Source organism: Chlorocebus sabaeus, chromosome 16 (genome assembly GCF_047675955.1).
Source record: "Chlorocebus sabaeus isolate Y175 chromosome 16, mChlSab1.0.hap1, whole genome shotgun sequence".
Classification (NCBI taxonomy): Eukaryota; Metazoa; Chordata; class Mammalia; order Primates; family Cercopithecidae; genus Chlorocebus; species Chlorocebus sabaeus.
The window spans coordinates 34,225,795-34,240,246 of NC_132919.1; the positions used below are offsets into that span (position 1 = coordinate 34,225,795).

At 44.4% G+C, this 14,452-nt stretch overlaps 1 protein-coding gene and 1 pseudogene across 3 annotated transcripts; both read right to left on the reverse strand.

Annotated features, from left to right (window-relative positions):
• Positions 1 to 513: 513 nt before the first annotated feature.
• Positions 514 to 1,638, reverse strand: LOC119621953 (leucine-rich repeat-containing protein 37B-like; annotated as a pseudogene).
• A 102-nt stretch (positions 1,639 to 1,740) lies between these two features.
• On the reverse strand, positions 1,741 to 14,130 carry RDM1 (RAD52 motif containing 1). 3 transcript variants are annotated; one of them, XM_008011088.3, is made up of 7 exons: positions 13,952 to 14,119; positions 13,389 to 13,568; positions 8,816 to 8,938; positions 7,889 to 8,057; positions 5,887 to 5,985; positions 3,855 to 3,940; positions 1,741 to 2,123 (listed from the first exon to the last, which is right to left on the reverse strand). In XM_008011088.3, the coding sequence occupies exons 1-7, from the start codon at positions 14,045 to 14,047 to the stop codon at positions 2,022 to 2,024; spliced, it is 855 nt and encodes a 284-aa protein (XP_008009279.1). In that variant the 5' UTR covers positions 14,048 to 14,119; the 3' UTR covers positions 1,741 to 2,021. The 3 variants fall into 3 exon arrangements, with proteins under 3 accessions (XP_008009279.1, XP_008009283.1, XP_072860966.1); XM_008011092.3 differs by lacking the exon at positions 13,389 to 13,568 and having other exon boundaries at positions 13,952 to 14,124; XM_073004865.1 differs by lacking the exons at positions 1,741 to 2,123; positions 3,855 to 3,940 and adding an exon at positions 4,703 to 4,981 and having other exon boundaries at positions 13,952 to 14,130.
• Between the last annotated feature and the right edge of the window lie 322 nt (positions 14,131 to 14,452).

A 14,452-nucleotide genomic window follows, 5' to 3' on the forward strand; every position in this document is an offset into this window, starting at 1 on the left:
CCTCTGGAGGCTGGGTTAGGGCCTCCTGCTGGGTTTGAGAGGATTCTGCCTCCTTGTTAGGCTCTGAAGTTATGGTAATCTTGAAATCGGCAGGTTTACCTGTAATGTTGGGCAAGGTAAAATGAGCTTGATCCTTACCCTGAGGTTGAACTGTCACCTTAAGATTCAGTGGAGTTTGAGTTGCACTCTCCACAGAGACTTGGGAGGCTGAGCTGGGGTCTCCTGCTGAGTCTGAGAACCTCCCCTGGAAACTCAGAAGGCTAGGCTGGCTGCTCCTGTTCACCTGGAGAAGGTTAAGCCTCCACAGGAGGAACTGGAGGTTCAGCTGGATTTCCTTGCTGGGTTACAGACATTTTCATCTTCTCAGGGTGGTCTGGTATCTGAGCTGGTGCCTTTAATTGGGTTTAGGAAGAGTTCACCTCCTCGGGGTACTCTGGAGGCTGAGCTGCGGCTTGTTCCTGGCTTGATATAAGTTCCTTACCTGGCTCTTGAATTATCGTAAGCTCCACATCCACAGATTTAACTGTGACATTGGGCAAGTGTGAGTGCTGAGCTTCACTCCAACTTTTAATGGAACATTTACCTGATGATGTATTGATGGCTGAGCCATCAATACATAAGAGACAATAAAGTCTCTTCTGAGGCAGGCAGCTGCTGTGCTGGGGCCTCCTGCTGTGTTGAAGAGTGGAGCCCCTTAAGGGACTGTAAAGGCAGAGCTGGGGCCTCCTGCTGGGTTGAAGAAGGTTCTACCTCTTCAGGGAGCTGTGGAAGCTGCACTGGGGCTTTTTGCTGGAGTGAAGAGGACTGGATCTGTCCTCTGGATTTTGAGTTTCAGGCTCTAGATGGAATTGAGAGCCCAACTTGCTCAGGGGGCCCTGGAGGCTCATCTGAGTTCACCTGGAGTTCTGGAGGCAGGCTGCCCAGATATAGTATATCCATACTTGAATCTAAATATTCATCCTGTAAAGTTGGTTTCTGACGCTGAGGTTTTGATATAAATCGGTGTGGAGTTCCAACAAAAACCTTAGCAAGCCTCCGATGCTTAGCTAGATCTTTCTTCAGGTTTTTGGGCAAAATACTAATCTTCATTGCTTTTGAATTCTGACTATCTAGAGGTGGAACAAGTATTTCATATGCCTGATGATCTGCAGCCTGATCTAGACCTACAGTTTGAACCTTACTTTGGAGGCAAAGAGGCCGAGCTAGCGTCTGGTTCTGATCCCAGTCTGGCATTGGAACCAACTCTGGGAGCCTTTCTTGCAAGTCAGCTTGTCATTCAGATCCTGGTGTACAGCAGCGAACTTCTCTGGCCCCAGGTGCAGCTCTCCAGCTGGATCCGTGTCCAGGAATGGAACCAAAGTCTCAGTCGGTTCCTGAGGCGAGGCTGACATCTGGGTGGAAGTAAAGGACCCCAGGTTATCAAAGCCCCCTGGGTCTGTATGGGGGTGGGGGTGGATAAGCGCATGGGGAGATTCCGGGGGGAGATGGCAGGAGCGCCAAGACCAGGGCTCAGTTGGCCTTAGGGGATCAGAGGTCAGCTGGAGTGGGCCCTGGACCTGGCTGAGCCTCCTGGACTAGTAGCCACAATAGTTGTCACGTGAGGAGGGGCCGTAGGGACCAGAGACGCAGCCAGTACATGACATACGTTGGCGTCCCACACTGAGCTGGAACCATTATGGCAGCCCAGAGATGCTCGCACACCTAGCAACCTCGCGCTCCTAGCAACCACGGCCCCTCCTCGTCTGTTATTTACCATATCTTTATTTAGGCAACCTTTATTAAGTTCCGTTCCAGATTTGCTCCTCGTCACCAGGGCGATCTTATCCCACAATCCCGCCCAACCCTCCCTTCCCGCTCCACCAGAACACCCTTTCCCTCCCCTTTGCCAGGAAAGATTTGGGCGGCCGACCCAGGTGGTCCCAGGACTCCAGCAGCCTACAGTGGTGGGGCGGGGTGGGGTAGTGGCACGGCAGAGCTTCCCAAGGAAGTTAGGCGACCTTGCCTCGGGATATTCAGAAATGCTAGTCAAGTTCTGGGAGCCTGAACTGTTCCTCCTCCAAGCTGAAATCCGAGAGATACTCTTCCTCCTCTTGGCCACACTGCTTCCAGGGAGAGCAATGGACCTGCAAAATGTGTACCAGTTAGGGTGCCAGGCAGAACGCACAGTAGGGTCATTCATTCCAAAATGTTGCCATTTTTGCTAAACTTTTGATATCCTTTGTTGCATGTTTGATAATTCACCACTCTATTAGGTAGGAGCTGCCAGGGAATAAGTGAGGACTCCAAATTTTCTGTAGGAAGGGTTTTGGGAGGTGGGCAATTCAGTCTGAGAGAGAAGTCTGAACTGTCATCCTGCCTTAACACAGCCATTACCCTAGAAATTACAGCGCCACTCTTCAGGGGTCTACCCTGTGTGCACACATGGAGAAGAGGCTTAGGTTGTTAAAGTCAGCATGTTAAATAATTTCCTGAAATGTGACTATAACTAGAACCCAGCTGACTTCCTCCACAGCCATTGTTACCTATTGTATTTCTCATTGTCTGGCACAATCACCAGCATGCGAACTCTAAGAAGGTGCTTCATCTTATGCCAGTGCCCAGCATAGGCATATGGTGCAGATTAATGGTTTTACAATGGAAGGGATTCCAAGACTTGCCTCATTTAGGGGTGGATCTATTATTATAATCAGATTTCTGAAATCAGTGTTGACTTTCTCTCACATTTCACAGGAAGCTAGACTTCTTAAGGCTTGAAGTTTCCTTGATGGGTTTTATTTAAATTGAATTGAAATAATTATTTTACAGGGAAAAACTTCAAAACAAAACACTTTGCAACTTTGGGGTGAAAGGTAAATAAAACACTCTAGCCCCAAATTAAGTTCCCACTGAAATAAAACACTTTTGCTCCTTTAAAAAAAAATTCCATATGTAGTAAATAATGACTGTTTTCTTTCAGAGATTAATTTAGAAACTTAATCCCTATTTAAGAGCTTTCATATACAGTCATGCGTTGCTTGCCATGTGAGGAGAAACTTGAGAAATATGTCATGAGGGGATTTCACCCTTGTGCTAACATCATAGCATATACTTCCACAAACCTAGGTGGTATAGCCTACAGCACACCTAGGCTATATGGTATGGCCTACGGCTCCTAGGCTATAAACCTGTACCGTATGTTACTATACCGAAGGCAATTGCAACACAATGGCAGGTATTTGTGTATGTAAAATGGAAAACATACAGTAAAAATACTGTTTAAAAGATAAAAAATGGTATAGCTGTATAGGGATAGCTCCATTATACTCTTATGGAATCACCATCATATATGTGGTTTACTACTGACTGAAACATCATTTTGCAGCACATGATTGTAATTGATTTACAGAAAGATCTTCGGCAAAATGGTCTACCCAAGATGTAAGGAGATATTGAGATCCAGGTAATAAGCCATATTTGAAAGGCATTATAGTTTTCGAAAGCTGTAGCACGATCATTCTTAAGGCCAGTTACTTTTTCCCCATATCTCTGGGATCCTGTTTGAAGAAAGTTCTAAAAAGGCCTATGTTCAAGCAGCCTGGCATCCCTAAATCCTGGGGGAAGACTAACCCCTCTCCTGTGTCCACAACTGTAATAACACTCTGACAGTCCTCAGTTCTGCTCTCCAAACTTCAAATAAGGGGTCAGAGTCAAAGGTCAAGACTTCAGGAAAAGCCCCAGAAATACTCTGCACTCAAAAGTAGTATCAGTTTCACATTTTCCTAAGAATGAAACAAATTGTCCTCCAAATTATGCCGCTTGTTTTGAATTATGGTTACATTGGCTATGTTAACCCCTGAGTTTTTATCTCCACATACTTGAATTAAACCGTGTAGTTCTTCTTCGCATCTGACATCTATGATGTCTTCACTGGGTCTGTACTCCACAGCTATTTTACCACTTTCTGAAATAAAGTTGGCGAGGATCAATTCAGAATCTTTTTCATTCTAAAACATCGTGCATATAATGGTAGCACCCCATGAACATTCTTTTGGTTTCTAAAAGCAGAAAATAAGAACATTTTCCTGGAAGTTTCCTTATCTCCTCATCTCACACTTCAGTTTTTTCTTTCTTTCCTTTTTTTTTTGGAAGACATGGTCTCACTCTGTCACCCTGGCTGGAGTGCAGTGGCGCTGTCATAGCTCACTGCAGCCTGGAATTCCTGGGATCAAGTGATCCCCCTGGCTCAGCCTCCAGAGTAGCAGGGACTACAGGTACACACCACTGTGCCCGCCTAATTTTTTTTTTAGAGACACGGTCTTGCTTTATTGCCCAGGCTGGTCTCAAACTCCTGGCTTTAAGTGATCCTCCTGCCTTGGCCTCCCAAAATACTGAGATTATAGGTGTGAGTCACCATGCCTGGTCTCACACCTCAGTTTTTAACATATATATGAAATATCAACCATATTCTGTACAAAGGACATTATGATCTTACAGATAGGAACTAAGGAATAACATAAGAAATGAAAAATGTGGAAACCAAAACGTTCAATCATAATATGATGAAATGGTAAGGCATCAGGTGGGGGTCAAAGCAAGTTCAAATTTGGAGTAGAGACCACTGGGCTAGTAGACACTTCACATCAGAAGCAAGGGCCAGGTGTCTGTGCCCTGAGAACCAAAATTCATTCCACTAGATACAATGAACAAAGCTTCTGAGAGAGAGAACATTTGAACATTTTATTGGCAGACACAGGCCCACATATTCTTATAGACAATAGAACTACCTTCAAGGCAAACTAGAGCCATAAGGCTTTGGTCTAAGAAGTTTTCAGTGTGTGCAAGAGATACCTTTGTATACTAGGGAGAGGTAAACAACCCACACACTTCGTTTGGTTCTTAAAGGTTGTTACTCAGACTTGACAGCTGATGATCAAGGAAGTAAGACTTTCACTAGAAGGGCTGTTGTCCAGGTTGGAAAGCTGAGAGCAATCAGGGCCACCTCCTACAAGCAAATAAAGGTCTGTGGTAACTTAATTAGGATCTCTCAGTCTCTAAGCCTTTAGGGCTGTGAAGCAGAAGAGCAACTCTGTTCAGGGACTCTTTGCTAATCATCAGGCTGCCTTTGGGCACAGCCTGTAACATTCGTGCCACTGTAGAACTCAATAGGGAATATAAGCAATGCCATTCAATAGCATGACCAATTCCAAGGCTCACAGCAAAGCAGCTGATTGTTGTATAAGAATCATACTTGCCCAATGTGTCAGTGCCAGAAGTGAAAGCTGAAATTGAATTCTCGATTCAGGAAACAAAATCTAATAAACTCTTCGGCACAGAGTTTATTTATTCAGACAGAAATCAACAATGACAATAATAGTTAATATGTCTGCTTATCTTGTAAGTGTAGTTCTGAGTTTTTACATTTGTCATCTCATTTACTCTTACAATATCTTCCATAAGGCTGACTGAATTACTAACCCCAGTTTGTAGATGAAGAGACTGCAGCGTAGAGCTATTAAGTATTTTCAAATCTCTCTGGCTATACGACCTAAAATTGCATTAAAAATCTAAGAGACAGAGTTAGGACTCAAATCCATGTATCCAAAGCTTATAATCACTATTCTGTATGATAGGCAAGCAATTAAAGAAGACCTGGCTTAAACATTTTCTGTGGGAACTGAGGCAAGTCCTTTCACATCTGTAAACTAGGAACAGTATTTGCTGTCGTTTTTTTTCCCCACAAATGTCACACAGAACAAATTTGAGCCTGTTGCTGTGAAATAATTTAGCAAATGAAAGCATACTATAGAGTGCTTTAGATATCAATATTTTTATCCAATTACCTTTTCAAAATGAGTTTATTTGCCCATTGAAACTGAAGTACTTCTAGGACGATCAAGAGAGTCTTACCTAGAACAACAATCGACAGTTTCTGGAATGCGTCTGACAAAGCCTTCTGAATAGCAAGCTTCTGGGCTGTCTTCCTTTTCATAAGGAACGATAACGGTCCTAAATCCAACCAAAACAAATGGATTGAAGATGCCTATCTGAATGATAACTGCTATATGTTTAAAAACTAAAAATGCATCCATGGTTCTTAGCTCATAACCTTTGTGATTAAGGACAGACAGCACAAGGGTATGGTTGAATGGCTCTGTTATAGGTACATCCTGGCAGGGCCCATTTTTACGCCTCCATCTAGTAGGGAAGTTCCTGAAGTACTAGAAGGGAGATAACAGCCAAGAACCTGGCACATGTCTCACATCACCCAGAGATTTCAAATTGATCAGTTAAGGCTACACTCCTACAGACCCTACGCTCTGTGCATCAAGGGCTGGAATCACTCATCACAAAAGGTTTGGTTGGCTGGACATGGTGGCCCATGCCTGTAATCCCAGCACTTTGGGAGGCTGAGGCAGGTGGAGGCCAGGAGTTCAAGAACAGCCTGGTCAATGTGGTGAAACTTGAGGCCAGGAGTTCAAGAACAGCCTGGCGAACACGGTGAAACCCTGTCTATATTAAAAATTCAAAAATTAGCCAGGTGTGGTGGCACACACCTGTAATCCCAGCTACCTGGGAGTCTGAGGCTTGAACCGGGAAGCAGAGGTTGCAGTGAGCTGAGATCAGGCCACTGCACTCCAGCCTTGGTGACAGAGTGAGACTCTGTGTCTCCAAAAAAGGGCTAGGTGCAGTGGCTCATGCCTGTAATCCCAGCACTTTGGGAGGCCGAGGTGGGCAGATCACTTGAGGTCAGGAGTTTGAAAGCAGTCTGGGCAACATGGTGAAACCCTGTCTCTAATGAAAATACAACAACAAGAAAATAGCCAGGTGTGGTGGTAGGCACCTGTAACCCCAGCTACTTGGGAGGCTGAGGCAGGAGAATTGCTTGAACCTGGGAGGTGGAGGTTGCAGTGAGCTGAGATCACGCCAGTGCACTTTAGCCTAGGCAACTGAGTGAGGCTCCATCTCAAAAAAGAAAAAAACTTTCATACAGATAATTTGGCTCCTCCCTGGGCATCACCCCCGGGAGCCTACTCCACTCCATTAGCCTACAGCCCTGCCTCTGACTTCAAACCCTAAGCCTGATGGTCATGAATACTAAAAAAAAAAAACTCAACATTAGTATCAATTGAGTACTCTTTCTAGGTATCTATATTAGACTTTTTTTTGGCTGAAACCCTTTTATGAGGGAAAAAAAAGAACTGAATGTTTACACAAAAGTTTATGTAAATCTTTAGATGATGACCTGGCATGGTAGCTCATGCCTATAACCCCAGCAACTTGGGATCCTGAGGCAAGAGGATCTCTTGAGGTCAGGAGTTGGAGACCAGGTGGGACAACAGAAAGACCCCATCTCTAAAAATAATAATAATTAGCCAGGTGTGGTGGTGCATGCCTGTAGTCCTGGCTACTCAGGAGGCTGAGGCAGGAGGATCCCTTGAGCCCAGAAGTTGGAGGTTACAGTGAGCTATGATCATGCTACTGCACTCTAGCCTGGGCAACAGAGCAAGACCCTGTCTCTAAAAAAATAATAAATAGATTAAAAAACACACAAAAACTTTAGATGGTTTTGCTGAGATAACTGAGGGCTACAAGAGACACGTATTTGAAGAACTATTTTAGCTCGAAGCAAGTTCTTAACCAAAAACTGTAAAAACATTACTTCCTTCTTCCTCCTAAGTTTCTTGGCAGGAAGTCAGCTGTACAATTTTAAATTTAAAGGTTCAATCAGGTATTACCTACAGTAAAACCCTATACTGTAAGACAGAAAAACTCTGCCCAGGACTTCAGTAGCTCAGAGAGGGAAGGGCTTGATATGTATCCGAAAGGATGACTTTCGGAAAGTAAGAAAAAAAGAAAGATCCTTTCCACGCCAAATCCCTACCCTCCTCCACTCCCAATGAAAACAGACCTTCCTCCACCTTATCCACAGGCTCCTCCACCAAGCCAACGCCAGGACTCCTGCAATCATAGGATGGCAACATCACCTCTAAAGCACAGAAGAACTTCAGGCTTTGCTTTGGGAGTGGCACCATGCTATCTTCATTTTCTCTTTCTTCAAGGTCAGAAAGCTCCTGAAGCTGTAAGGATATTTAATGTTAAGTCCTTCCTAGGATCTTAATGTAGGCTTCAAAATGTTTTGTTATTAAAAGTAAAAACTTAGCCGGGTATGGTGGTTCATGCCTGTAATCCCAGTACTTTGGGAAGCCGAAGTGGGCGGATCACGAGGTCAAGAGATTGAGAGCATCCTGGCCAACATGGTGAAACCCTGTCTCTACTAAAAATACAAAAATTAGCTGGGCATGGTGGTGGGCGCCTGTAGTCCCAGCTACTCGGGAGGCTGAGGCAGGAGAATCGCTTGTACTCAGGAGGTAGATTTTGCAGTGAACCAAGATAGCAGCACTGCACTCCAGCCTGGGGACAGAGCGAGACTCTGTCTCAAAAAAACAAAACAAAAAAAAACAACAACAAAAAAAGCAAACAAACAAACAAAAACAACAACCAAAAAAACAGCTAAACTCCAGTCATTCAAGCTAACAGCTGAGGTGTCCTATGGCTTCAAAATCAAGTTAGATTTGCAAATGAGTTGCTAGATAGAGACAACCATTTTTTATTATATGCCACAAAAACAGTGGAGAAAATTATAGATACCACCATCCAAGTGACTGAGATTATTAATTCTAGGTAGCAGGCCAATTCAGAAATGTCCACTTATCCTTAATGGTAGAGGCCTCTCACATCTCCTCCCTACAATCCAGTTCAATACTTCTGTCTAAAATCTAGGATTTCAATGTTGAAAGGAGAGTGTGGTTAGTGAAAAAAAATCTACAAGGTTTACCTTGATGATCCTTTTGGACCACCCATTGAAACCAAAGTAGTAATTCGCCAGTTCTTGGCATCGGGAACTGTTCAGGGCAAGGGCTTGATGTTGAACTGCCTTATGTCTGGTGCCAAGACGAACCTAAAGTCATAAGAGATAGACTCATAAATATCACAACCTGCTAGAGATTTTATTTTGGATACATCTGAGATTTGTCAGTACCAAGTGTGCAAAGAAAAATTGTTTCGGTCTTCCCATTCAGTAGCTCTTGCTTGAGAATATGACCTGAATATAGATAAGATGAACCCACCACCCATCCCCCTCCCCAAGTTACTAACCCCTGTTAAAAGATGAAATAAAATCGGGTGCGGTGGCTCACGTTTGTAATCCCAGCACTTTGGGAGGCTGAGGCGGGTGGATCACAAGGTAAGGATATCGAGCCCATCCTGGCTAACATGGTGAAACCCTGTCTCTACTAAAAATACTAAATATTAGCCAGGCATGGTGACATGTGCCTGTAGTCCCAGCTACTCTGGAGGCTGAGGCAGGAGAATCGCTTGAACCTGGGAGGCAGAGCTTACGTGAGCAGAGATAGTGCCACTGCACTATACCCTAGGCGACAGAGTGAGACTCCGTCTCAAAAAAAAAAAAAAAAAAGAGGAAATACACATACTTCTACAAATTTTACAAGCAACTGAAACAACTAGAGGTTTATGTGCATTTATAAGTTTCTTTGAGAATGCAAATATCTACTGTTAATTCTTAAAATATTTTACCCATTTTTGTGGATTTCTTACATCACAAGTTCTTTCCTATATGTCTATTTCATTTTTAAGTATATTATATTCATGAAATTCAAATGATACAAATAAAGTCAAATTTATTTGTATTAGAAATAAATAAGAATTAACAGTAAAGTTAATTCTTTTTTTTTTTGAGACGGAGTCTTGCTCTGTCGCCCAGGCTGGAGCGCAGTGGCCTGATCTCGGCTCACTGCAAGCTCCGCCTCCCGGGTTCACGCCATTCTCCTGCCTCAGCCTCCCGAGTAGCTGGGACTACGGGTGCCCGCCACCACGCCTGGCTAATTTTTTGTATTTTTTAGTAGAGATGGGGTTTCACCATGTTAGCCAGGATGGTCTCGATCTCCTGACCTCGTGATCTGCCTGCCTTGGCCTCCCAAAGTGCTGGGATTACAGGCGTGAGCCACCGCGCCTGGCCGAAGTTAATTCTTTATTGATTTGATTATGCACCTTCCTCTATCACTGGTTTACAAGCTCCATAAGTCCCAGATGAAACCATAGCTTTTTTCACTTCCAGAACCAAGCACAGTTCTTGGCATATAATAGAGGACAGATGATCTGTCGATCGAATGAATAAAACAATGAGCAAGTAAAAATTGAAATTACTTTCTCCAACTGAAAAGAAGGAGAAATGCCTGTTGGGAAAGAGAAATGAAGACCAATTTTTAAACGTTGAGTGCTACTGGTGAGACCGGCCTGTATCATGAGTCACAGTGGAGCCTTTCTGGACAACCAGGAAGCTTCAGAAAAACTCTGAGCCCCTGGGTGGCCCAGACAGTTGTCACCTTGGATAACCTTGCCACAGTTCTTGGCAGCAACCATTTTCCTTCATTTCACAAAAAAACAAAAACAAAAATAAAAACCCACAAAAAACTCTCTTGGCTGGGTGCAGTGGCTCACACCTGTAATCTCGGCACTTTGGGAGGCTGAGGCGAGCAGATCACTTGAGGTCAGGAGTTCAAGACCAGCCTGGCCAACATGGAGAAATCTTGTCTCTACCAGACATACAAAAATTAGCTGGGTGTGGTGGTGCACGCCTGTAATCCCAGCTACTCTGGAGGCTGAGGCAGGAGAATCACTTAAACCTGGGAGGCAGAGGCTGCAGTGAGCTGAGATCATGCCATTGCGCTCCAGCCTGGGTGACAGAGCAAGACTCCGTCTCCAAACAAAAGCAAAAACAAAAACCCAAAAAGCAAAAACAAAACCCTCTCAGGTGCCTTAGGCCTTTCCTTGATTTTATTTTAAAACATTATTCTCTTTTCTGTATTTAAAAAGGCAAAAAAACCAGGAACTAAATGTATGTGCTAAAGTAGAAAAGAACACATAAACTAGATTACAGTAGGGGGTGAGTAGTAACCCAAGGTTTTGGATTTAGTAAACAAATAAATGTAGTATGAACGCCCTCTCCTCTCACCTATCTATTGAGTTGTAGAACATATCCTTCATTACTGTCTCAGTGATGGGCTTTATGCTGTGAAATTCTCAAAACCTAAAGCTTATGAAATGGTCTCAATGTCCAAAGAGCACTAAAAACTCATTACTCACAAAATGATACCAAGTAAATGTTTCATAATCTTAGTTGCACCTTTATAATATTTGAGTGGCTATGTGAAATGGTCACAGGTTAGAAACAGACCATAGTTCAAAAGTTAAATAATATCTCACAGGTAATCATTTCAGTCACAGGAAGTGGAACCAGGATTGAAAAGGGTGTTGAACAGGCTAAGAGGGCATGGAACAGACTACCGAAGTGGGAGTAGTATACCTGGGGTCATTACTGAGCAGAGTTCTCAGATTTGATCAAGGTTAATTCAATGAGGAATGGAATATAGACAATAATAGGCAGCAAGATTAGTAGGAAGCAGTCAGATCAAGTAGCCAATTAGGAATTGAAATGGTCCTTGAAAAGGGAAAGGTGACTGAATTGAGGCATACAATGAGATATCATTCTGTGGCTCTGGGAAGGTAAAATTGGTTGGCATGTTAATATGGAATAGAGTTTCTACAATGCCGCTTAAAGAATGTTCCCATCCTCTCAGAACTGAAGGGAGTTCCAAATAGGCAGTTTGTGAGCCATAGTGAGCATGATGATGATGATGATGATGATGATACAGTCTCCTTTATGTAACAGCTGGCAGAAGACTTGGTCACACCCACACATTTTAAATTCACATAAAAGTAAATATATAGGCCGGGTGCGGTGGCTCACGCTTGTAATCCCAGCACTTTGGGAGGCCAAGGTGGGTGGATCACCTAAGTTCAGGAGTTCGAGACCAGCCTGACCAACATGGAGAAACCCAGTCTCTACCAAAAATACAAAATCAGCCAGGCATGGTGGTGCATGCCTGTAATCCCTGCTACTTGGGAGGCTGAGGCAGGAGAATCGCTTGAACCCGGGAGGTGGAGGTTGTGGTGAGCTGAGATCACACCATGGCACTCCAGCCTGGGCAACAAGAGCAGAATTCCATCTTTAAAAAAAAAAAAAAAAGTAAATATATAATATATGGCTGGGCGTGGTCGTTCACACCTGTAGTCCCAGCACTTTGGGAGGCTGAGGTGGGTGAATCACTTGAGGTCAGGAATTCAAGACCAGACTCGCCAACATGGCAAAACCCTATCTCTACTAAAATACAAAAATTAGCCAGGTGTGGTGGCAGGTGCCTGTAGTCCCAGCTACTCAGGAGGTTGAGGCAGGAGAATCGCTTGAACCCGCAAGGCAGAGGTTGCAGTGAGCCAAGATCATGCCACTGCTCTCCAGCCTGGGTGACAAAATAAGACTTCATCTCAAAAAACAAAAATAAAAAATAAATATAGCTGGGCATGGTGGCTTGTACTTAGCTACTTAAGAGGCTGAGGCAGGAGGACTACTTGAGGCCAGGATTTAGAGACCAGCCTGGGCAACACAGGGATACTCTGTCTCTAAAAAAATTAAAAAGTAAATATAAGCAGAAGACTTCTGGCAAAGATTTCATTCATTCACTCATTTTTTAGAGATAGGGTTTCACTCTGTGGCCCAGGCAGGAGTGCAGTGATGCAATTATTACTATTCATTGCACCCTCAAACCTCTAGGCTCAAGCGATCCTCCCACCTCAGTCTCCCAAGTAGCTGGGACTACAGGTGCATGCCACCACACCTGGCTGATATTTAATTTTTTATTTTTCTTTCTTTTCTTTTTTTGAGATGGAGTCTCACTCTGTCACCCATGCTAGAGTGCAGTGGCACAATCTCGTCTCACTGCAGCCTCCACCTCCTGGGTTCAAGCGATTCTCATGCTTCAGCCTCCCGAGTAGCTGGAACTACAGGTGCATGCCACCATGCCCGGCTAGTTTTTGTATTTTTAGTATAGATGGAGTTTTGCTATGTTGCCCAGGCTGATCTCAAACTGCTGGCCTCAAGTGATCCGCCTGCCTCGATCTTCCAAAGTGCTGGGATTACAGGCATGAGCCACGGTGCCCAGCCTTATCTTTAATTTTTTTTATAGAGACAGGATCTCACTTTGCTGCCCAAGCTGAGATTTCTTAAAAAGGGAGAGCATAAAATGACATGAGGTTTAGCTCAGCAGGTTTTAATTCAACCTCAAGTTTCCATAATTCTTTTCAGGAACCTTAAACAAGTCACTCAACCATCTTGAGTTTGAGTTTCTTCATCTAAAACACCCAAAGAACTGGAAGATTAGTGTGGCAATGCATCTGAAAATATTCCGTAAACCAGAGTGCTAGACAAATGCTAACCTATTATTGAATTCAGCACTTCATTCCAGCGGAGCTAGGAATTCCATATTTGGACCCACCTTGACTGGAGATTTCTGAAAAAGCCGCTTCCGGTCGCATGCCTTTTGGGCTCTGCGGGCAGCCCTTGCTGAATAAAACTTAATGACGGCATAGAAACCAGGATGGGCCACTGCAGCATTTGGGAAGACCCGGACTGAATACAGAAGGCCAAACTGGGAAAATGCTGTGAACAGAGAATGCTGTGGGGGTGGTCCCACCCCAAGTAAGTACATGAAATCTCACGCTCAGCAAACAAAACCGCACATGCCCTCATATTCCCCAAACCCCTCTTCGCGAAGGATGCTATTCAAAACACTTCCCACTTAATCAACAGGTTTTCCTCTTAAATTCCTAAACTTTAAGAAGCACTGGAAGGTAAAACGTGCTGTCGGTGAAGAGATACCTCTCTGGGACTCTTAAAAATCTTTTGGGGGTCGTTTGTTGTCAGTTGGGATCCCTTTTAGAATTAAGAGTCCTTCAGCAGAGGCTGAGGCAGGTAAGGGTCTGAGGCAGGGCTCCGGAACTCCCAGTCAGCGGGTGGGCGGCTTTCTCCATCCCTCCCTCCTTTCTGGCCCCGGCTCACATGCAAAGCCTCGGCCGTGGGTCCGGAGCTCAGTTCCCACACTAGCAAGGTTTTGTCACTCTCGATGGGAACCGCAAAAGGAACCAACTCCGCCATCCTCCCTTAACCGAACCTGCGCGGCTCACCTTCGCCCCAGCAATGCGCCTGCGCAAGGCACGCCCGCGCTTTTTTAAAAAGAGGCGCATGCGAGGGGCGGGGCCGGCGCTCGGATTGCTCCCTCGCCCCTCCTGCCTAGGGCCGGCCTTTGAGTCTGTTCCCCTCCTCCAGCCACAGCCCCAAGATCCCTGAGTTCAGAGCTTCCGTTCAAAGCATGTTTAGCGTTCCAAAATGGGCTGACAGGATGGAAGGGTAGGGACATGTTTATAGCAGCCAGTTTCATCTTCACTCCTGAAGGAGATTAGGGTACTAAGTATTAGCACTACCTACTGAGCTTGTGGGAAATAACCATGAAAGATGCAATCTTTTGACTTAAGAGGTTATTTTGTTTTTGTTTTTGTTTTT